This window comes from Delphinapterus leucas, chromosome 15 (genome assembly GCF_059928025.1).
Source record: "Delphinapterus leucas isolate spDelLeu-1000000601 "Yukka" chromosome 15, BTC_Dleu_Yukka2, whole genome shotgun sequence".
Taxonomy (NCBI): Eukaryota; Metazoa; Chordata; class Mammalia; order Artiodactyla; family Monodontidae; genus Delphinapterus; species Delphinapterus leucas.
The window spans coordinates 17,082,501-17,105,413 of record NC_143143.1 but is presented as its reverse complement, the minus strand read 5'-3'; the positions used below and the strand labels follow the sequence as shown (position 1 = coordinate 17,105,413).

The 22,913-nt window shown below is 47.7% G+C and overlaps 1 protein-coding gene and 1 pseudogene across 2 annotated transcripts in view; one reads left to right on the top strand and one right to left on the bottom strand.

Moving 5' to 3' along the window:
- The window catches only part of GSG1L (GSG1 like), a 220,404-nt gene that overhangs the window by 120,530 nt on the left and 76,961 nt on the right, over positions 1-22,913 (bottom strand). For both annotated transcript variants that reach the window (XM_022588444.2, XM_089895986.1), the window contains exon 2: positions 18,184-18,231. In XM_022588444.2, coding sequence (XP_022444152.1) covers positions 18,184-18,231 — 48 coding nt within the window. The remainder of the gene's footprint in view (positions 1-18,183; positions 18,232-22,913) is intronic.
- On the top strand, positions 7,833-8,104 carry LOC111182209 (cytochrome c oxidase subunit 8A, mitochondrial pseudogene; annotated as a pseudogene).

The following is a 22,913-nucleotide window of genomic DNA, read 5'->3' as shown; positions in this document are numbered from 1 at the left end:
ATTTCCTTTTCCTCGTGGGCACACAAATAAGCTACATTTCCCTATAGCCTTTGTAGTTGAGTACAGCCATGAGACTGAGTTCCAGCCAAAGGAATGTGGGCGGAAATGAAAGCAGCCACTTCCCAGCCCAGCCCGGCCCATAGGGACCTCCCACACCATCCTCTTTCCCCAACTTCTGGCTGGATGGAGAAGACTCCAAAGCCTGCAGGGGAAGGAGCCTGGAGCTCTGGATGAGCATAAGGAAGGGGGTCGGCCATGGGGTCACCTGCACAGGAACTCCCGTGATGGGAAAACCAACCCTTATCACGGAAGGCGACTAAGATTTGGAGGTTTCTTTGTTACAGCAGCTGGTGTTGCTAATTCAAGGGAAGCAAGAAAGCACAGATGCTGGAGTGGGTCACTGAAGGGGGCCCCTGCACCCTCTGCCAACGCGCACGCGTGCATGCACACGCACACATGCACACACCATCCTGCCAGGGAGAGAATAACAGACTAGGAAATCTTAAAGCAGAAATCACCCGATCTCCCAAGGAAGACAAGGAGAGTAGCAAGACTGAAGAGTTCTCCTGCACCCAGTACAGCGCAGGAACAAATGAATGTTTGCAAAGGTTTTCCAGACAAATGGGCCCGGGACAGCCTTGGAGTATTTTTCATGAGGCCAGAAGGATGTGCATGCAGCTGGAGAATCAAAATTATTGGATGGATGGATGGATGGATGGATGGATGAATAAGTTGTGCGTGTGTGTTCATGCTCTTAGAAGGAAACGGGGAAACTTCATGACGTTGCATTTGGCAATAATCTCTTGGTTACAAAAACACAGACAACAAAAGAAAAAGCAAATAAACTGGACTTCATCAAACTTGAAAGCTTTTGTGCATCAGAGGACACTATCAACAGAATGAAAATGCAACCCACAAAATGGGAGAAAATACTTGCATAGCATATATCTGATAAAGAATGATATTCAGAATATATACAGAACTCCTACAGCTCAACAACAAAAACCAAACAACCCAATTCATAAATGGGCAAAGGACCTGGATAGACATTCTCCAAAGGAGATACACAAATGGCCCCAAAGCACAAGAAGATGCTCAACATCACCAGTCAAATCAAAACCACAGTGAGAGACCACCTCACATCCATTAGGACGGCTGTTATGAAAACAGAAAATAACAAGCATTGGTGAGGACGGAGAGAAATTGGAACCCTTGTGCATTGTGAATGTAAAATGGTACGGCTGTTATGGAAAACAGTATGGTGGTTCCTCAAAAAATTAAACATAGAATTACCATATGATCCAGCAATTCCATTTCTGGGTGGAAGAAGTGAAAGCAGGGATCTGAATGGACGTTAGTACACCAATGTTCACAGCAGTATTATTCACAATAGCCAAAAGGTACAAACAATCCAAACGTCCATCAACCGATGGATAAACAAAATATAGTATATAGGCTTCCTTGGTGGCGCAGTGGTTGAGAGTCTGCCTGCCGAGGCAGGGGACGCGGGTTCGTGCCCCGGTCCGGGAAGATCCCACATGCCGTGGAGCGGCTGGGCCCGTGAGCCATGGCTGCTGAGCCTGCGCGTCCGGAGCCTGTGCTCCGCAGCGGGAGAGGCCACAACAGTGAGAGGCCCGCATACCACAAAAAAAATATATATATATATATATATATATTTATATATATATATATATATTTTATTTATATATATATATTTATTTTTTATTTTTTTATTTATATATATATATATAAAATATATATATATATATTTTTTTTTATATATATATATACCAGACCACACCAAAACATTTTGTTTCTGACACATCCACAGTGAGGTACATAGATGAACCTCAAAGACATTATGCTAAGTGAAATAAGACAGGCACAGAAGGACAAATATTGCATATCCCACTTATATGAGGTACCTTGAGCAGTCTTATTCATAGAGACAAGAAGGAGAATGATGACTGGGAGGCGGGAATGGGAATTAGTGTTTAATGGATACCGAGTTTCAGTTTGGGAGGATAAAAACGGCATGGAGATGGATGGTGGTGATGGTTGCATAACAACGTGAATGTACTTACTGCCACTGAACTGTACAGTTAAAATGGTCAATTTTATGCTATGGGTGTCTTACCACAATTTTCAAAATTAAGAATTTATATTCATCAAAAGACATCTGTGAAAAGGCAAGCCCACAGAGTGACAAAAGGGGTAATACCTATAAGCAACAAAGGGTTATAATATGTAAAAAAAAAAAACCTTATAAAGCAATAAGTAAAAGACAAACAATCTAATAGACAAAAGATGTGAACAGGCACTTCACGCAAGAGAAAACCCAAATAAACATGAGGAGATGCTCAACCCCTCTGATAACCAAGGAAATGCAAATTGAAAACCACAATAAGATACCACTTCTCATCCATCCATTTGGCAAATTTTAAAAATCTGATAAAGCTAATCATTGTCGAGAACAGAACAATGGGAATTCTCATACCACGTGTGTGGGAGTATAAATTGGTACGCCGGCTTTGGAAAACAAGACGACTAGTAAAATTAAAGATATACAGAGTTGGCCCAGTAATTCTATGTCTAGGTAAACACTACAGCAGGGATTCTCAAACTGGAGGATGCATTAGAATCACCCTAGGGGCTTGTTAAACACAGACTGCCAGCCCCGACCCGAAGTTTCTTGTTCAGGAGGTCTGGGGTGGGGCTTGAGAATTTACAGTTCTAACAGGCTTCCCAGGTGATGCTGATACTGCTGGTCTGGGGACCACACTTGAACTAACAGCATTATTCATAATAAAAACTGAAAATGTCCCAAATACCCACTAAGAGTAAAACGAACAAGCAGAAGGTCTTAGAGTCACACAATGGAATATTACACAGCAATAAAAATGAACAAACTACAGCTACGTGATTGCTATAGACTGAATGTCTGTGTCCCCTACACACACACAGATTCATATGTTGAAATTCTAACTCCCAATGTGATGGTACTTGGAGGTGGGGCATTTGGGGGTGATTAGATCATGAAGGTGGACCCCTCATGAAAGGGATTAATAACTTATAAAAAGAGACCCCAAAGAGCTCCCTCACCCCTTCTGCCCTGTGAGAACACAGCAAGAAGACGGGCATGTGTGAACCAAGGAACAGGTTCCCACCAGACACTGAATCTGGCGATGCCTTGGTCTTGGACTTCCAGCCTCCAAAATTGTGAGAAATAAATTTCTGTTGTTTTTAGCAGCCCGAATGGACTACAATAATGATCAACATAAGTTAAAGCAAAAGAAGCCAGACACAAAAAAGGTTCATCATTTGATCACATTTATGTGGAAAGTTCAAAAACAAGCAAATCTATTGTGTTTAAGTTTGCATACTTGATGGTAAACTATGAAGCAGGGTCAGCTAACCTTTTCTGTAAAGAGCCAGGGAGGAAATATCTTATGTTTTTCAGGCCATACCATCTCTGCCATAACCGCTCAACTCTGCCATTATAACATGGAAGCAGCCAGGGATATACATAAGGGAATGAGCGTAGCTGTGTTCCAGTAAAACTTTAGTTACAAAAACAAGTAGCGGGGGCTTCCCTGGTGGCGCAGTGGTTGAGAGTCCACCTACCGATGCAGGGGACACGGGTTCGTGCCCCGGTCTGGGAGGATCCCACATGCCGCGGAGCGGCTGGGCCCGTGAGCCATGGCCGCTGAGCCTGCGCGTCCGGAGCCTGTGCTCCGCAACGGGAGAGGTCACAGCAGTGAGAGGCCCGCGTACCGCAAAAACAAACGAACAAAAAAAACAAGTAGCGGGCCATGCTTTGCCAACCCTGAGGTACAGCTAAGCAAGGCAGTGACTACTCTCCTCTGGGGACAGGAGCTGGTAGTGCTCAGGAAGGGGCACATGGCATGCTGGCAATGATCTTCTTTGACCTCAGTGGTAATAAAGTTTTTGCTTTCAACTATTTGTTAAGCTATATATTTTATGTACTTTTTGGAATCGTGCTGTATTTCCCAATTTTAAAAAGCGTTGATAAATAAATCTCTACACAATGAAATATTATTTGGCAATAAAAAGAAATGAAGTACTGACACATGCTACAGTATGAATGAACATTTAAAACATTATGCTAAGGGCTTCCCTGGTGGCGCAGTGGTTGAGAGTCCGCCTGCCGATGCAGGGGACACAGGTTCGTGCTCCGGTCTGGGAAGATCCCACATGCCATGGAGCGGCTGGGCCCACGAGCCATGGCCGCTGAGCCTGTGCGTCCGGAGCCTGTGCTCCGCAACGGGAGAGGCCACAACAGTGAGAGGCCCATGTACCGCAAAAAAAAAAAAAAAACACATTATGCTAAGTAAAAGAAGTCAGGCACAAAAATCCTCATATTATATGATTCTGTTCATATATGTCCAGAATTGACAAATCTACAATGACAGAAAGGAGATCGTTGGTTGTGTGAGTCTGTGGGGTCTGGTGGATTGAGGGATGATGGCTAAAGGAAACAGTGTTTCTTTCCAGGGTGATGAAAATATTCTATAATTCATAGTGGTGATGATTGCATAACTCTGTGAATACACTAAAAACCACTGAACTTTAAGGGGACAAACAAATGGTAAGTGAATTATATCTCAAAAAAGCTGGTACCCCCCAATCAAAAAAAATTTTAACTAATGAATAAAACCAACAGCTTCTGCCCTCACCACCAGAGATGGGCCAGGGAAGAGGGGTGTGTGATGAGACTAACAGACAGACACCAGCTTCGGAGAAACCACTTTCCTTCCTTGTGTCTCCGGAACAAGTGCGCATACACACACACACACACACACCGGGCCTTTCTCTGCCTTTGGCAAAACACACGCTGAATACCAGAAGCCCATGAGGCCAGAGATTCTGTGGACAAGCAGGGGACCAGGGCATCCCTGCCAAGAGACACAGGACTTTTTAAACTCAAAATGAAATTTCAGGGGAAAGCCTAAGCGAAGCAGAACCCGTGGGAGTCAGGCTGGCTCCAGAAACGGCACCAGGTCTGCAGGAGCAAATTCCTGGGTAGCAAACCAGCGCAGGGGCTTCAGCCCTCCAGGGCCTGAAAGGGCCTCTAACTTAAGTCCATCGTTCCTAGTGGGTTCAAGATATAGATAAGGTCTCTCTGCTCTGCACACAGGCTGAAGGCAGTGGGTTTGGGAGATTCTGTGTCACATCACAGACTTAGCGCCTCCAGGGAGCCCGGCAGATGGTTGCAAATGACGAGTCTGCGGGAGCCAGCAGATGTGGTGCGTGAGGAGCAGAGGGTGCCAGGAGCAGCAGCAGCCATGGGTCCCCTTAGCTGCCACCTCCCTCTGCTCCACGCAGGCCCTGACAGCTGTGAGCCAATGGGGCCACCTGGCTGGGTCAGAACACACAGCAAAGCCAACCAAAGAACTTCCTGGGCCCAAGGAGTGGAAGAGGGGCCAGGAGGCCCCAGGCAGGGTGGAAAGACCTGTGAGGTGTGGCAGAAATAGCACGTGACTGATGGGATACATTGCTTTGCTGTGTGACCTCAGGCAAGTAGCTCAACTTCTCTGAGTCTGTTTCCTTGGGTGTAAACCAGAGATAACAGCACCTCCTCAAAGAGCTGTCAACAGAATTAAATGAACCAAAAGATGTGAAAGTATTTAGCAGGGAATGGAATTCTGTGCATGAGTCAATGAAGGTTAGTTGAGTAGAAGTAAACTCAAATTTGAGTTCTTGCCAAGTTAGCTTTCCAGCTGGTCGGGCCGAACGGAGGAGATGGCGGAAATATGCTGGAATATTCATTCAAGCTAGTGTTGATTGAGACAGACCCTGTGCTAACCCCTCGCGTGGATTATTCCATTTGACTCCCGGAAGAATTCCACAAAGTGGATGCTATTTACCCCATCTTTCAGATGAAGAAAGTGAGCCATAAAGAGGATGAGAAGCATGCCTGAGGTCCCACAGCTAATGAGGTAGAGTCACAATTTGAATCCAGAGCCCATGCTCTGCATTAACACTGCACTCAGCTCTGTGATTAAATCCAAGCTCTGCTCCTCCCTGGACCGGGAGCAAGTGTCTTAGCCTGAGCCTCAGCTTCCTGATCTGAAAAGGGGGATAACAGTAAACCCACTTTGTGGGCTGTTGAGAAGATTAAATGGGATAATATGCCTGAAAGGGACTGGTATGTAGCAGGTGCTCAATAAGTGTTCCAAGAATTGCCAGGGCTGGGCTGGGGGAGGCTGCCCCAGAGTGGGGACTCCACTTCTTAGGGATTGGTATGCCACTTGTACACTCATTATACAGGCACACCTTGTTATTGCATTTTGAAGATAACTGCTTTTACAAATTGAAGATTTGTGGCAATCTTGCATTGTCAGACGATGGTTAGCATATTTTAGCAATAAAGTATTTTTAATTAAGGTATGCACATTGTATTTTAGACATAACGCTGTTGCACACTTAATAGACTACAGTATTGTGTAAACATAACTCTTCTATGCACTGGGAAACCAAACAATTGGTGTGACTTGCTTTATTGCGATATTTGCTTCATTGCGGTGGCCTGGAACTGACCCCGCAATATCTCTAAGGTCTACCTGTACTCAGGCCATGGCAGCCACGAAGAGTTTTATCTCAGGGCCTCAGTTTTCTTATCTGCAAAATGGAGCAGGTGAGACCAGCTCTCTGAGGCCTTGCCACCTGACAGCCCATGTGTGATGGTTAGACTCCTGTCTTGGAACTAGAAGCATAACAAGAAGGAAGCAGCATTAGATGCATGAGTCATAAGGGCTTTGGAGGATGACAAGTGTCATCCCATGTGGTATGACGGCCCTTTCTCCCTCCCAGCCCCACCCAGACAACACTTACCTCGTCCCTTCCTTTCATTAGATTTTAGTCCTTCCCTAGTCGCGGGGATTCTTTTTCTATTTTAATAGCTCGCATCAAGGCAGCAAGTGGAATGGTAAAGCACAAGGACTCTGCAGCCCACCTGCCCAGGTTCCAACCCAGCACCACCACCGCAACCCATATGGCCTTGGGCAAGTTAACTTAACTTCTCTGGGCCTCAGTTTCCCCACCCATCACATAGTTTAACGACAGCACAAACTCACTGAGTTGTTGGGGGAATCAGCTGTGTCTGACACATTGGCAAAACAGAAATAAGTTTTTGGTATTATTATTATTTATTTTAAAGCACCTCGGAAAAAAATAACATGGCACACTAAAACCGTGAATTGACAGATCTCATTGCTCAGGATGGGGAGAAAATAATTCGACTTTGTAAGTGAATCAACGTAAAGAGAAATAGTAAGTGAATAATAATATGGGGGTGCAGTATACAGCCCAAATCGGGAAGGCAGTGCAAAATGAAAATTCAGGGGACTTCCCTGGTGGCACAGTGGTTAAGAATCTGCCCGCCCATGCAGGGGACACGGGTTCGAGCCCTGCTCCGGGAAAATCCCACATGCCGCGGAGCAACTAAGCCCGTGCACCACAACTACTGAGCCTGCGCTCTAGAGCCCCCGAGCTACAACTACTGAGCCCACGTGCCACAACTACTGAAGCCCACGTGCCTAGAGCCCATGCTCCGCAACAAGAGAAGCCACCGCAATGAGAAGCCCACGCACCGCAACAAAGAGTAGCCCCCGCTCGCCGCAACTAGAGAAAGCCAGCACACTGCAACGAAGACCCAACGCAGCCAAATTAATTAATTAATTTAATTTAAAAAAAAAAAAAGAAAATTCAGGGCCTCTTGTTGAAAAAAATATTAAGAATTTCAAGACAGATTTTGATTTCGCGACCTTGGGTTCCGGCTGCCTGCTACCTGCAGTCTACTCTGTGCGGTCATGTCTGTGCTGACTCCACTGCTGCTGAGGGCCCTGACAGGCCCGGCCCGGCGGCTCCCCGTGCCGCGGGCCCAGATCCATTCCAAGCCGCCGCGGGAGCAGCTCGGAACCATGGATATCGCCATTGGGCTCACCTCCTGCTTCCTGTGTTTCTCCTGCCGTCGGGCTGGGTCCTGTCACACCCGCAGAACTACAAGAAGCGGGAGAGACAGTAGCTGTCCTCTCCCTCAGCCTGCGACCTGGCCACCCCGGCCTGTCCTGATCATGTCTGCTGCATTCCTGGCCGGCCTCCCCAGGATCCTGTCCTTCAGTTACAGTGACCTCTTCTGCAATCATGACCCCTTCATTTCTCCATGTTGCCATCCTGGGACCACATGTATCCATTTAGAAGGCGCTGCTCAGTAGGGCCTCCCTTGTAACAATAAAGTCTATTTAAACCCTGCTTCAGGGGGAATTCCCTGGTGGTCCAGTGGTTAGGACTCCACTCTTTCACTGCTGAGGGTGTGGGTTTGATCCCTGGTCAGGGAACTAAGATCCTGCAAGCTATGTGGCCTAGCCAAAAAATAAATATATAAATAAACCCTGCTTCAGAAACTCAAAAAAAAAAAGAATTTCAAGACAGTTACAGTATAGCATTAAACCAAATGGAGAGTCCTTCTGTGCACGGAACCCTATGCGACTATAAGGTCACGTGCCCACGAAGCTGGCCCTGGTTCTACATCTTGGCAAGGATGTGGGCTACATGGATGTATGCATTTCTTGAAACTCACTGAACTGTACATGTAAACTCTGTGCCTTTCACTCTTTGTATATTATATAAATGAAATTATATCAATTAAAAAAGAAACATGACAAAATCGGGTTATAAATTCCCTGCTCATCACAGGCAGTGCGGTTCAGCAATGAGGTGCAGGTATAGACCTGTATGTTGAATGTTGTCTTCTTTTAACCCAGTCTGTGTATCCCCAGCCCCTGCCTACAGTCGTACAGGATGTGCACTGCCCAACCCAATGCCACTCACGTAGATGAATCATGACCCCCAGAGTTGCACAGTGGGTAACCTACACAACTGTACCTGGTGGCCTTGATGGTATAACTTCATTTGAAGGACTCATCATTTGTCTAAAGTGAAGGTCCTGTGTGAATGCAAAGCCTGGGCCAAATGGAAGGGTCTTATGGCAAATTCCATCCCAAGGCCTCCCATCCAGGCAGAGATCCAGAAGGAAACCAGTCCATGCAAAGACTTTCCTAGAATGTGCAAAGGAGCCATCCTTCAAATGCCTCCACCCCCGTGCAGTTCAGCAAAAGCCCTATTTCCCCAATGCTGCTGAAACCTCTGCTCGGAGGGGCAAAGAGCTGGATTTAAGCATCCGAGGTAATTTCTCAAACCAAAGTATGATAAGACCGAAGAGTCATTTCGAAATGTTAATTACCACTGTTTACACTTAACGGAGTCTTCTCACCATGGAGAAACTGTTTCCAATTATGAAACATGAAAGCTGGTCACCGTTTGGGGTTAATATGACACTCTCTGAGAGAGCGAACAGGCGAGACTACCCAGACACCTAATTACCTGGAAAGATAATCTTGAATAATTGGAATTAGAGCAACTAAAGCAATTATTGGATGTTGTGATCTCCGGGAGCAGTCCTCCACCGGCACGGGGGTTTAATCACTTTTAATAAGAGCACGTAATTAGAGGAATCCAGAATTTCAGAACGAAAGTGGCAGAACCAGCACTTCAGAATGAGGGAGGTGGGAGGACCATGTGTGATGCTAGAGAAAATGAGGCTGGAGGAATGGGTGGGAAAGAAGGGTGAGATGAGAAAGGATGGGTGGTGTTGGCAGGGTAGGCGGGATGCTGATTAAAAGCCCTCAGGATCCTGGCAGGTGAGGCTGACTCTAACCTAAATTTGCTGTGTGACTTTGAGCAAGGCACTTAACCTCTCGGGGCTACACCTTCCTTCCACTCTTCAATCATTCAGCAAGTGTCTACTGCACATCTGTCACGTGCCTGGCACAAGGATACTGGGTCTCACGTCTTTACACGTCATTCATTCTACCAGGAATGACACCCCCCCACCGCCGTGCCCCTTATGCAGTAGAAGGAATGCCACTCATCCTTCAGGACCCTCCCCACATGGAACCCTCCACACAGCCTTCCTATACTGCCATCTTTCCTTCCACAGGCCTCTGGGCACCCCCATGGGTCCCTGATTCACAGATGTGACTCCACCTCCTTGTGTGTCTCCCCCACTAGAAGGCTCCTCAAGATCGGAAGCTGTGAGGCGTTCTCCTCACTGACCCAGCTCCTGGCACACAGCCTGGCACCGAGGGATGCTGCCCACTAGCCTGCCCTGGGAAGGTGGAGGGAAGGTGGACAAAGGTCCCTGCAGCCCTTCCCAGAAAACAAGGCTGCAGCCTGCCCTGCTTCCAAGAATGAAATGGCTCCAGGTGAGGTGGCCTGTGTTGTGAGTTTATTGAGAATGGCCAGGAAATGATCTCCTTCTGCAGGAGGATTCCAGAGCTCTGCTGCCTCCACAGAAGGACCAGGGCCTTTCAGACAAACGATGGTTCCCACCCACGGTCAGAGGGCTGCAAAAACTAGCTCAGTGTTGTCTGGGAATGGCAGGTGAGAGGGAAAAATGGATGTGTGGACCACTCGGGCCAGTCTCTTGCCTTTTTGTGTCCTGAATTGTCTGTCTTGTTGGGATGAAAGAATCAGAGTTCCCTTTTTGTCAGGCCCTGGACCACAGGCGTGTACTCGGTGACTTGGGAGCCCAGAGCGGGCATAACTAACTCAGCCTGGGGGCCAGAGAGGACTTCGCAGAGGCAGGACCTTTGGGTTGGCAGGTGAAGGTGACAGTGAGTCCCCCAAGCAGCCAGGGAGAAAAGATCACCCAGGATTAATGCACAGGCACAAGGATGCACCAGTGACTCGGTGTGTTCAGGCTGCAGCCAGCAGGCTGACCTGCTTGCAGTTCGATGTCAGAGTCTGGGCAACTGTGGAAGCTGGCTCCCCTCTCCCTTCCCTGGTCGGCATGTTCTGATCTATGCACCTTTCAGTTCTATAACATAAATCAATAAAATGCACTAAATAAATTGAGCAGCAGAATTGTAAATCGATTTCAGACGGAGAACAGAGAGGTTGAGGGAACCAACAAGAGACTATCATAGGAGCTCAGTTGAGAAATGACTCACGCAAGACTAGGGATTGTGGCCACGGAGCCACCACATTGTTGCATATCCCTGAAATATTAAACAAATGAAACCTACAAGCTTAGGAGATTGTTTCACAAGAATTGCCCAAAATCCCAGCTCCCTGGGAAAGAGGGGCAGGGAGCCGGGATGGCTTAAAACACAGCTCAGCCCAGGTGGGACAGAGGAGACCATGGCTTCCAGAGTCGGGATGCAGATTTCCAAACCCAAATGGGACACCCAGTATCTATAACATGGCCCCTGTTCCTTCCTTCCTTCTTTCCTTCATTCAACAAAACTTTATTAAATTCTTGTTGTGTGCCAACCCCATCTGGGGCACAGGAACCACTGGAAAGACAAGATCCAGTGCCTGTCCTCAGGGAGTGTCCAGTCTGGTGGAGGAGACCATCTCAAGGCAGTGTGATAATAGGACCAGTCACCGTGGGTACTTCTGGGGTCCGAGGTGCCTTCTCAGAAGAGGTCATGTCTTAACTGGGCTTTGAAGGATAAATAGAAGTTTTCATGGCAAACAAGAGGTGGTAAAGGTAGGTCAGGCAGAGGGAAGAGAATATGCAAAGGCACAGAGGCATGACATATGATGGAGAGTTTGGGGGGAAATGTGTGAAAGTAAGGAGGCGGGGCTGGAGCACAAGGTCCACATGAGGGATTACAGGAGGTGGAGTGGAAAAGGAGGACACACACTAGATCACGAAGGGCCACGAATGCCGTGTTACATGGTGTATGTTTAGGAGCCAGGAAAGGCCTTTAAGCAGGAGGCTGATGGAGCTGGATTTCCAGTTTAGAAAGATAATTTAGAATTCAGTGCGAAAAATTTTGTTTTACTTTTTATGGAAGTATCACATATACAGAAAAGGGCATTGATCACAAACGTACAGCTTGATGAACTTTCATAAACTGAACACATCGTGTAACTAGCACCCGGCTTAAGAAACCTAACGTCGCCAGAGCCCTCCACTGGCTCCCTTTCAGTCACACTCGCTCTTCAAGGGTGACCCCTGTCCTGACTTCTGACGGCACAGATCCGTTTTGCCTGATTTCCAGTTTTATACAAATGGAATCACATACTGTGTGTTCTTTTGAATCTGGCTCCGTTTGCCCAACATCCGTACCGCTGAGAGAAGCTGGAGACTGTACAGTACTCCACGGTGTGTGTTGATGGGCATTGAGGAATCACAGCGATTTACCAGTACAGCCTTGGTGGCAAATATGAATCAGGACGAGCTCAATTCCTTCCCTCCTTCCTTCCTTCCCTCATTCATTCACAGTGAGAACCCATCCACCTGTGAGGGGAAGCTCCAACCTGGGATTTAGGAACTGGGAATTTTCCCCATACCGCACCTTGACAAATGACATGGGACAGATCGTTACTGGGGGGTCCGGTTAATACAGCAAAGGGCAGAAAACCCAAAAATCCTCATGGACGCCCCCCACCCCTGCCCCACAGCAGGATCGGAGGTGGCAGCCATCATGTCCCTAGCCTTTTGCACTGGAGGGTGGCCTCCTTGTTCCTCGGCTGGAGCCCTCCCACGGTGCCTGATAACCATTTCCATAGCTCTCTCCCACTCCTGTAGGGCAGGGACCTTCACCTCATTCGTCCTTGCATTGCCCCCCATACCTAGCCCAGAACTTGGATTAAAGTAGGTGCTCAGGGAATATGTGTTGAATTGGAAGGCATGTGTGCAGATGACTGGCATGCAGAGGTTGCTCAATGGATTGTTTGGGGAAGGAATGAATTACCTCCCTCAAATATTCTGGTTACTTTCGGAAAAATAAATAAGTCACTTCGGGATGACAATGACCAGAGGAGACCCTGAGAAGCAAATTAAGCACATACACCCAGAAACCCAGCTGGGCCAGTTCCAGCACAGCCAGCTGTCAATCATCCTTAAGGCCTGTGGTCAGGCCCAGGTGCGGCAGATTAGACTATCACTCAGCAACTACTCATCCCCACTCCACCCTCCACGTGGGTCGGTCGTGGTCGTGTATTTCTTGCCCCATTGATGTTGGATGCAACCTCATGACCTGCTTTAGCCAACAGGGTGTTAGCAGATAGAATGTAAGCAAAGGTTTTAAATGTGCTTGTGCATGGGACTCCCCCGGCAGTCCAGTGATTAAGACTCCACGCTTCCATGGCAGGGGTCATGGGTGCAATCCCCGGTCGGGGTACTAAGATCCTGCATGCTGCACAGTGCAGCCAAAAAAAAAAAAAGGAATAATTTTTTTTTTTTAATGTACTTGTGCAGTTAGCCACCTTGCATTTCTGTCCCCTCTCTTTGGCCCCCCAAAAGAATACACAGGGAGCGGACTTGAGCCCAGTCTGCAGCCTGGAACCAAGACAGCCTACATCAGCTAAACCTAAGTCAACCCACAGACATGCAAGCAAAAAAATACATGCCGAGTGCCACTGAGTTTGGGGATGGCTTGTTACACAGCATTATAGTGACTATTGCTGACCAATACACTAGGTTTGAAAAGTATCCAGTTGGTCACAATTATTTGGTAGGAGAATCTGGCCCCAGGGGATAAGAGGTTGCGATTTGGAGAGACAAGGGAAAGCTTGAAGAGGAAGATTACGAAGCAGAAGAAGCTTTTCCTCTGCATTTTCAGTAACAAGTTCACAATACACAGACGTTGCTGTTTATCTGCATTTGCACATTTCATCTTCACAAACTGCTCAAGCGTCCTTGATTCATTCCTCCTTCTCTGCCTCTCATGTCCTGCTGGGCAGATCTCTGTCAGAGAATTTATTACTCTGCTCTTCCAGTAGGGCTCCAGTGCTGGGCTGGGCCCTGGAGACCCAGAGGTAAATAAGAAACCACTGCTCGGAGGGCCCCATTCTCGTGAGGGAGAAAGATATGTGTACACGTTACTATTACTCAGCTGTGATACAAGATTCTCAAAGTGTACTGGGGACATAATCTGAATGTCCAGTGATAGGGCTTGGTTAAATAAATTGTTTCTATGTGATGGGCTATTATACAGCTGTTCCAAAAGATAAGTGAGTTCTATGTATTGATATAAAAAGCAATCTATGATTTTATACAGGTGTATAAGTATATATGTGTATATACGTATGTGTGTGTATTTATCTATCTACCTATCTATCTATCTTTCATCCTTCTAACTTTCTTCAGGGACTAATAAACCAAACCATTACCAGTGAATATCTAAGGGCGGGCTTATAAGAGACTTTCATTTCTCATTTACACATTTAAAAATTGTTATAATTTCTATAACAAGAGTGTATACAGTTAAAAATCAATGTTCATTTTTCATTAATTCAACACTGCCAGGCATTGCTTTGGGCCCTGGGGATACAGTGAGTCACAAACAAGACAAAAATCCCTGCCCTCATGGAGCTGACATTCTTTTAGGGGAGACCACTGTTAATCAAAGAAGCACTGAGTACATTTCTTATGTGATGTAAAGACAACTAAGCATTGAAGAGAGTGGAGAAGGACTTGGCAGGAGGAAGGGCTGCTCTAAGGATGTTCAAGGAAGGCTGCCCTGAAGATGTGACGTTTGAGTGATGAGAAGGGACCAGCTGTGCAGGGAGCTGAGAGAACAGTGTTCCAGGAGCAGGAAACAGCAAGTGCCAAGGCACACACTAGCTTGGCTGACTCAAGGAACAGTAAAGATTTTCGAGACCTGAAGTTTGGTGAGGGAGGGGAGATTACAGGAGATGAGATCCCGGATGTACAGGGCCAGATCCCCCAGACCTTACAGGCCAAGATGAGGACACTGAATTTTACTCTGAATGAGATGGGAGCCAAGGGAGGGTTTTAAACAGGGAGCCACGTGAGATGATTGATGCTTTAACAGGATCATTCTGGCCACCAGTGAAGCAGGGGTCAAAAATGGAAGGACATAACCAGTTGAGAGACTGTGGCAGGAATCCAGATGAAAAATGGTTGTGGCTTAAGCTAGTTTAAAATGAAAAGATATTTCCCACGTGAAGCACAAAGCTAGAATGATCAGGAGAACTAACAAAAATATGCCATGGTGAAAACACTGATGACAGACACGCATTTTGCCAGGGGAGAGGGTAGGGAGGAAAGGACAGAGGGTATTGGAGAAAATGGCAAAGACGGGGCCCATTTCAGAAGGGCCTCAATTACTCACTCACAAACACACACACACAGAGAGAGAGAGAGAGGCTCGGAAGGCCTAGCTTTTCAGCAGAAGAACCAGGCATTTAAGAGCCAGACAGCTCAGTTTTAAGTCCCAGCAACTTAACTGTGTGGCTTTGGGCAAGTCAATTAACTCTCTAGGCCTCAGTCTCCTCATCTGTAAAATGGGGATTAAATGAGCCACCAGGTATAAAGTTCTCAGAACAGCACCTGGCACGTGGTAAGCACAGCATGAAAGCCAGTTTGTGTTAGTGTCACCTAATACTAATTATTATGATCAGATTTTGCAGAGCAGGAAGGAAGTCACAGCGGGAGTGGGTGCAGCCAGAATGTGGGAGAAGAGTGTTCTTTGGGAGAGAACATATCTGGGCTCCAATATCGGCCCGGACTCCCTGTGTGACCCTGAACCAGTCCCCCTCTCTCTGCAGCCTGGGGTCCTCATCTGTGAAACAGACAGCGTGGAGAGGACTCGGCGAGCACATGGAGGGGTCTGGGGACACTAGGCTCCTGCAGGTGCCCCTGGGAGGACTGGGCCGGGAGGTTCAGGAACAGGAAACAGAGCTGCCTGACCAAACCCCGCCAGCCCCAAAGGTGAGCCTAAGTGCTTGAGAGGCAGTGAGCCCATGAAAACTGGTCTGCAAAGCCAGCCCACTCAGGCTTCTTATAAACATTTTTATATGTACAGCCAGAAGGTCTTCGGCGTGGCCACCAAGCCCTGAAAGTAAAATCACGAGGCCAGTAAAACACAAAGATACAACCCATCTGGGGCCTCGGTCCTCATACACGAGGCAGGAATAAGCCACCATACAGTCCACACTGTATGTGGACACACACACGCATGTGCACACATCCACATGCTCATACGTCCACACATGTGTACATGCCTCCGTGCCCACACTCACCCACAAGTGTGCATGCAGGCACACACACGAGACCCATGTGCACACTCTCAGAGAAGCACCTGCCCATGCATGCATATCCTCGCCCTCAACCAGACATGCACACACATTTACATATGCACACACAGGCCCAGCTTCCCGGAAGCCAGATTTGGAGCAGAGGTGACCCAGGAACTCCAAGGCCTTGGGGATTATGGGATGAGCATTGTAGAGGTTGCCTACAGGTACTGGCTTCTCAGATGCAGTACAACAGAGGGGTATGGAGCACGGGCTCTGCTCCTTATGAGATGTGAGAGGTGAGTGGCTTAATGTCTCTAAGGTTCAGTTTTCTCATCTGTCAAGTGGGTGAGAATGTCAGCCCCTTCTTAGCAAGGTTGTGGGGAGGTTTCTCAGTTGATACATTTAAAGTGCTTGGCCCAGTGCCTGACACATTGTACCTGCTCAGTAAATATCAGCCATTTATTAGCAGCTATAGTATTTTCTGAAGAACTCAGTTTGGAAGCTGTGGCCCGAGTTGCTCAGCTCGAAACTTCAGGGATGGCCACAAGTAGCCACGAAACAGGGCATCGTCACTGGGAAGCAGAGGAAACAGAGGAGGTAGTCCCCACTGCAAAAAGCTTGCTCAGAGGGGGAGCCCAGCCTCTTCCTGGACCCGAGAGCACTATGGGCTCCCTGTCACATGCCCCTCAGTCTCACCAGCTGCCACTTGGATGGAGCTCTTCAAGGGGACAGCGTCTGTGAGACAGGAACGTCACCAGCCTCAAAGACACGCAGCCCCCTTGCCTGTCCCGCCTCTCCCAACACCCTGGAGGGGTCAGAGACGGGGCATTTCAGGCCCTTGAACCTCCTGACACTGCAGGGAAACTGCAAACTCAGCCCCACCAGCAGGGGGCGTGGGTGACCGCACATACTGGATGTAAGAATTTCCCCTGAGCCTTGGCCCACCAAGGCCCCCCATGTCGGGACAGTTTAGGACTGAACTCTTGTCTCAGTTTCCCCACCCCGACTCCCAGGACCAGAGCCCTCTCCTAATCTCCAGGCTGTCTGAAGAGACCTGCACACCTGTTCTCTCTTGGCAAGGGTTCTCCTTGGTGGCAGGGTAGGGAAGTAGGGAGGTGGCCGTGCCCTACGCTCCTGTGGCAGCGCATCCCCCAGTATCCATTCTCCTGTTCTTTCATAATGATAAAACCCCTGCCTTTCAGCTGAGCACATGGTTGCCAGGATAAAGACCTCATTTCCCAGCCTCCCTTGCAGCTGTGATCAAGTTCTGGCCAAGGGGATATAAGCCCATGTCATGGGGCAACTTCTGGGAACCTTACTGTTGACATGCAACCTTTGCCCTTTCTTCTTTGCCCTTCCTCTACCCTGTTGCCTGGAGTGCAGATGTGACGGCTGTAGCTCTAGCCATCCTGTTAGTTCATGAGGACAAAGGCCACAGGGATGATGGAGAGGCCCCTGGATCCTGAAGACCGCATGAAGCAGAGCCACTCTAGATTTGAAACTTTTAAAAGGAATCAATACATTTCTCCACTGAAGCCAGTTACTTGGGGCCGCCATTACTTGCAGCTAAACCTAATTCTGACGGCTCTGCCCCCTACACGAGCTGCAGCCCCATCCTATCATATCTGGGCATCACTGGGCTCAGAATCTCTGCTGTCAAGCCCTGCACACCAATGGGTCCTTCCTGAATGGCAGTGCCCGATCAGGCTGGACCTCCCCACACCTGTGAGACGACACAGACAGAACGTCTGGATCCCTCCCCCAAGGTCAAATCCTACACTCGGAAGCAATGCCAACACTGGTCTTGCCTGATCCCAACTTCCGCACGCCCAGCCTACCTCCCCCAAAGTTCCAGCACGCACTGGAAGTAAGGGAAGTGTAATGGCTCTCAGAACCATCTCACTTGGGGGCGGGGAGGGCAAGATGACGTCCCTCCACCTGCCTCTCCCCCTGCACTAACCGCTCAAGGAACTCAGAGCTTTGCAACAGGATTCTGGCCCCCGGGGCACCATCACCCAGGGATGCTGAAGGACAGGATCAGGGCTTCGGGAAGTGTCCCTGGAGAGGGCAAGGTTGGCACACCTGAGCTGGGGCCACACTTACCTTTCTCTGATGCTGGGGCCAGGTCAATGAAGCTGCGGCATTTTTCACCTTTGAAAAAAAAGAAAGAAAGAAAGGTTTTCAGAATATGAAAGGAAGTGAGAGCTTCAGGCTTCTGCCTCTCCCCCTCCCACGAGCCCTGTACGGATCTGGGGGTAGCAGGGCCCAAACATCTCTAACCTGAGCAGCATCTTTCTCTAAACCCTAATTCCCAGAAAGCCAACGTCCTGAGGAATGTGGATGGCGAAGCCACAAGTCCCCATGATGCCTCCTTCCGTCACCTCCCAGTCCAATCCATCCAGCCCTGTCACTCCCACCTCCTCAAAGCCCTCCTGCCCTTTCCATGGACTCCACCCCGTCCAGGCCCAGCAGGACGAGGGCAGAAGCTGTCACTGGGCTCCCTGGACCTCCACTCTGGCTTCTGTCGGATCCACTCTCCACACTGCAGCTGGAGGGATATTTTCAAACCACACAGCTCTGATTACATCAGATGCACACACGCAAGTACGCACACTCCTGCTCAAAACACTTTATCCCAAAATAAAGCCCAAATTCTTTCACATGGATCCAGGACTGGCCTCCACCGGCCTCTCCATCCACACCCCCCCCACCCCTCCTCCCCTCCCCTCCTCTCAGCTCCTATACTCTTCGTGTTCCCTTCCCCCACCCCCCGACTGGGAACACACTTCCTCCCTATTAGAAGCTCTCATGGCACCATGGCCTTCTCCTAGGTGGCAGCTAGTCACCTTATAACTCTTATCATTTTGTGTGTGATTCTCGGATGGTTCACAAGCTGGAAGTGGAAGCCCCGTGAAGGCAGGTACCACATCTTCAATTCATCCCCAGCTCAGAAAATGGTACCTCCATCCTCCCAGATGCTCAGGCCAGAACCTTGATATCATCCTTTGTTTCTCTCTTTCTCTCACACCTCCCCATCTGATCTGCAGGTCCAGCTTCCCAATATACTTAGAATCCAACTACTTTTCACCACCTCCTCTGGTCCCAGCCCCATCATCTCCTCCTGGATTACCGCAGTAGCCTCTGCATGGGTCTCCCTGTTTCTGCCCTTATCCACACAGTCACCAGAAGGGTCCTGTTATAACCTAAGATGGATTACGTCTCCTCTCAGAACTTTCCCACGGTTCTCAATTCACTCAGAGTCAGAACCTAAGTCCTTACCATGGCCTATAAGGCCCTGTGTGATCTGTGCCCCCAACACCTCCCTGACCTTACTTCCTACTGGCTTGCCCCTTGCTCACTCCACTCCAGGCACACTGGCCTCCTTGCTGATCCTTAAATGTGCCAGCCACATTCCTGCCTCAGGACCTTTGCACGTGCTGTTACTTCTCCCTGGAGCATCCCTCCCCCAGATAGCTGAATGGTTTGCCCTTCCTCTCCTTTATCACTTTCCCCAAGTTTTACCTTCTCAGGAAGGTAACTAACTAGTCTATTTAATATTCCAAACACCTTTTCCCTGACTCTCCCCATCTCTCTTCCCGCTGGACCCCTAGCACCTAGAACACTGCCTGGTACATAGAGAGTGCTCAATAAATATTTATTGAAGGGGTATACGAATGAGTAAATGAATGAATGAACAAACGAATGCCTTCCACCCAAACCTTATGCCTATAAGAAACTTCAACTCTTCAGTCTTTCCTCCCAGCCTCCTTGATGCCAGGCCCTATGCTGGCCATCAAGGACACAGTGAGAGCAAGATGTGACCTAGCCTTAAGGTCCTTTCTCAGATGGGACACGTGCTCTATACTTTGCCACAGTCCCCACCACACCCTGTTGCTTTACCCCTAGACCTTAGACCTCACTGGTCCCTGAGACACTAGATTCCCTCACCTTTAGGGTGAGCTTGCAACTTCCTAGTTCAAGGGTTTTACTACTGAGCATAGCAGCAAGAGATAGATTTCACTGATAAGCCCAACAAGGAGATAGGCTTTGAGTCCAAATGGAGTCAATGTAGGTTGGGGATGAAAAGAATCTGGAAGATTCCAGCATTCTCAATTCTTGTGTCTGCTTGAAGCTTCCTAAGTTTTCCTCTAAGAAGGTCCCTTGAAGCCCGTTTGGGCTCCTGAACCTCCTTCCAGCCCCATACAAATGCAAAGGCAGATATCAGGGAGTGGTGAGAGATGAGGCTGAGAAGGAAGGCTGGGGCCAGATCACGAAGGGTCTCAAGTGCTGAGTTAAGGAGTGGATTCCTCTCTTATATATGTCACCCCTTCCAAAGAATCATGAGGCCACAGGTGGATGGATGCCGCTCCTGTGATTCCATCATGCTTGCTTCCTCCCCAGGCTCTATACTGAGATGTAGGACCCTCTCCTTCCTTTATAGAAAAGGCTCAGGGCCACTGAGTGATCAGCCAGGACCACACAGTGAGTCAATGGTACCGAGATTATAAAGAGATGTTTGCTGACAGCCAAGAACCAGAAGAGGATTTTTTAAAATGGGAATAGGTAGTGTGCTAAGAATGGATGGATTTTGAATGCATCATCTTAAACTTTCTTTATGTTATATTGTTTTCTCAGAGCTAGAGAGGGAAAATTTTAATGGCTAAATTCAGACCAGCAGCCAGGGCCCCATTAAGACTTTTGTGGACCCTAGGCTCTTTTGCCTTTGGAGTCTCTTCCTCAATAAAGACAAATTAAATTAAAAATTGTATTTTAGGGGGCTTCCCTGGTGGCGCAGTGGTTGAGAGTCCGCCTGCCGATGCAGGGGACACGGGTTCGTGCCCCAGTCCGGGAAGATCCCACATGCCGCAGAGCGGCTGGGTCCATGAGCCATGGCCACTGAGCCTGTGCGTCCGGAGCCTGTGCTCCGCAACGGGAGAGGCCACAACAGTGAGAGGCCTGCGTACCGCAAAAAAAAATAAATTAATTTAAAAAAATTGAATTTTACAAATGCATTGGTTAAAGATTAATATATTAACATTATATATTAAAATTTTTCTTCACCTAAAAGGTTTTTTTAATTCTGATTCTGAAAGAAATTAAAATATTTTATGGGCTTTTGCTCTGACCTTGTACCCTGAAATCCTGCTGAATTCATTTATTAGTTCTGATAGTTTTTAGTGGATTCTTAGGATTTACTATATACAAGATCATGTAATCTACAAACAGATATAGTTTCACTTTTTCCTTTTAATCTCGATGTCATTTATTTCTTTTTCTTGACTGATTGCTCTGGCCAAAACCTCCAGTATAATGTTGAATAGAAGTGGCAAGAACAGGCATCCTTGTCTTGTTCCTGATATGAAAGGGAAAGAATTCATTCTTGTACCACAAGTATGATGTTAACTGTATTCTTTTTCATAGATACTCTTTATCGGGTTGGGGAAGTTCTCTTCTATTTCTAGTTTGTTGAGTAGTTTTATTGTAAAAGTGTGTTTACTTTCTCTTTAATTCCACAACAACCTACAATGTAGTTCTGAGAATCCCCATTTTAGAGACAAGCAAACTGAGGCTCTGAGCTTTCAATGACTTGCCCAAGACCACATAGCCAGTAAGTGATGGACTCAACCCAGTACATAGACCCCAAACTCCATGCCCTAAAGTTTTTCCAGCTATCTATTCCCATTTGCAGCTAGCCATTCCCACTGTGCAGAGCTACTAGGTCCTAAAAGTAACTCTCTGAGAACATACCTCCATGCAGATAGGGAAAATCCACCAGGGACTAAATAAAATGGCTCTCACGCTTCTATTTCTGCTACGTAGACAAGACCAAATAGAAGATGTTTGAGCAGAGATGGTCAAACTTGGCCCAACGCTCCCTGTGCAGGGCAAAGCTGAGCTTTAAGGAAAAATCATAGTAATGACATAAGGACAACTGGATATTTCAATGGTCACCAAGTCTAATAACTAAAATCCAAACACAGAAGAGATTCTTGGCTCCAGACCCTTAGTTCCATGATAAAGGTTAGCTAACCATTTGTGAGAAAGATATCAAAGTATACCACATTGGCTAATTGCTTTTAGAAGTGGCCCTTAAAACTTTAACATCTTTATCAGTTATTATTACATTTGTATGTTCAACAAGGGATTTCGTTTGGGTATAAAACTGAAGAAAAGTGCACTTATCTCTTCAGACCAAAACTTGTCAATTAGATCATGGAGCTGTGGCCTGTTACTGCCACCTGATGGCAGCATACCTTCCTTGCACTGTGGAACTAGAAAGCTGGAAAGAATCTTTATTTTTTTTTTTTTAATAAATTTATTTATTTTTGGCTGCGTTGGGTCTTCGCGGCTCCATGCAGGCTTTCTCTAGTTGCGGTGAGCGGGGGCTACTCTTCGTTGCAGTGCACAGGCTTCTCATTGTGGTGGCTTCTCTTTGTTGCGGAGCATTGGCTCTAGGCACGCTGTTTCCAGTAGCTGGGGCACGCAGGCTCACTAGTTGTGGCTCGCAGGCTCTAGAGCACAGGCTCAGTAGTTGTGGCACACAGGCCTAGTTGCTCTGTGGCATGTGGGATCTTCCCAGACCAGGGCTCGAACCTATGTCCCCTGCATTAGCAGGCGGATTCTTAATCACTGCACCACCAGGGAAGTCCCTGGAAAGAATCTTAAAGGTCATCCAACGTAAGTGGTTCTCAGCCCTGGGAAGCCCAGGCCCCACCCACAGACATTCTGGTTTAACTGGTCGGCAGGAGGCCTAAACATCAGTGGGTTTTCAAAACCCCCAGGTGATTCCAGTCACAGCCAGGGTGAGATTCACATTCCAATCTGATTTGCAA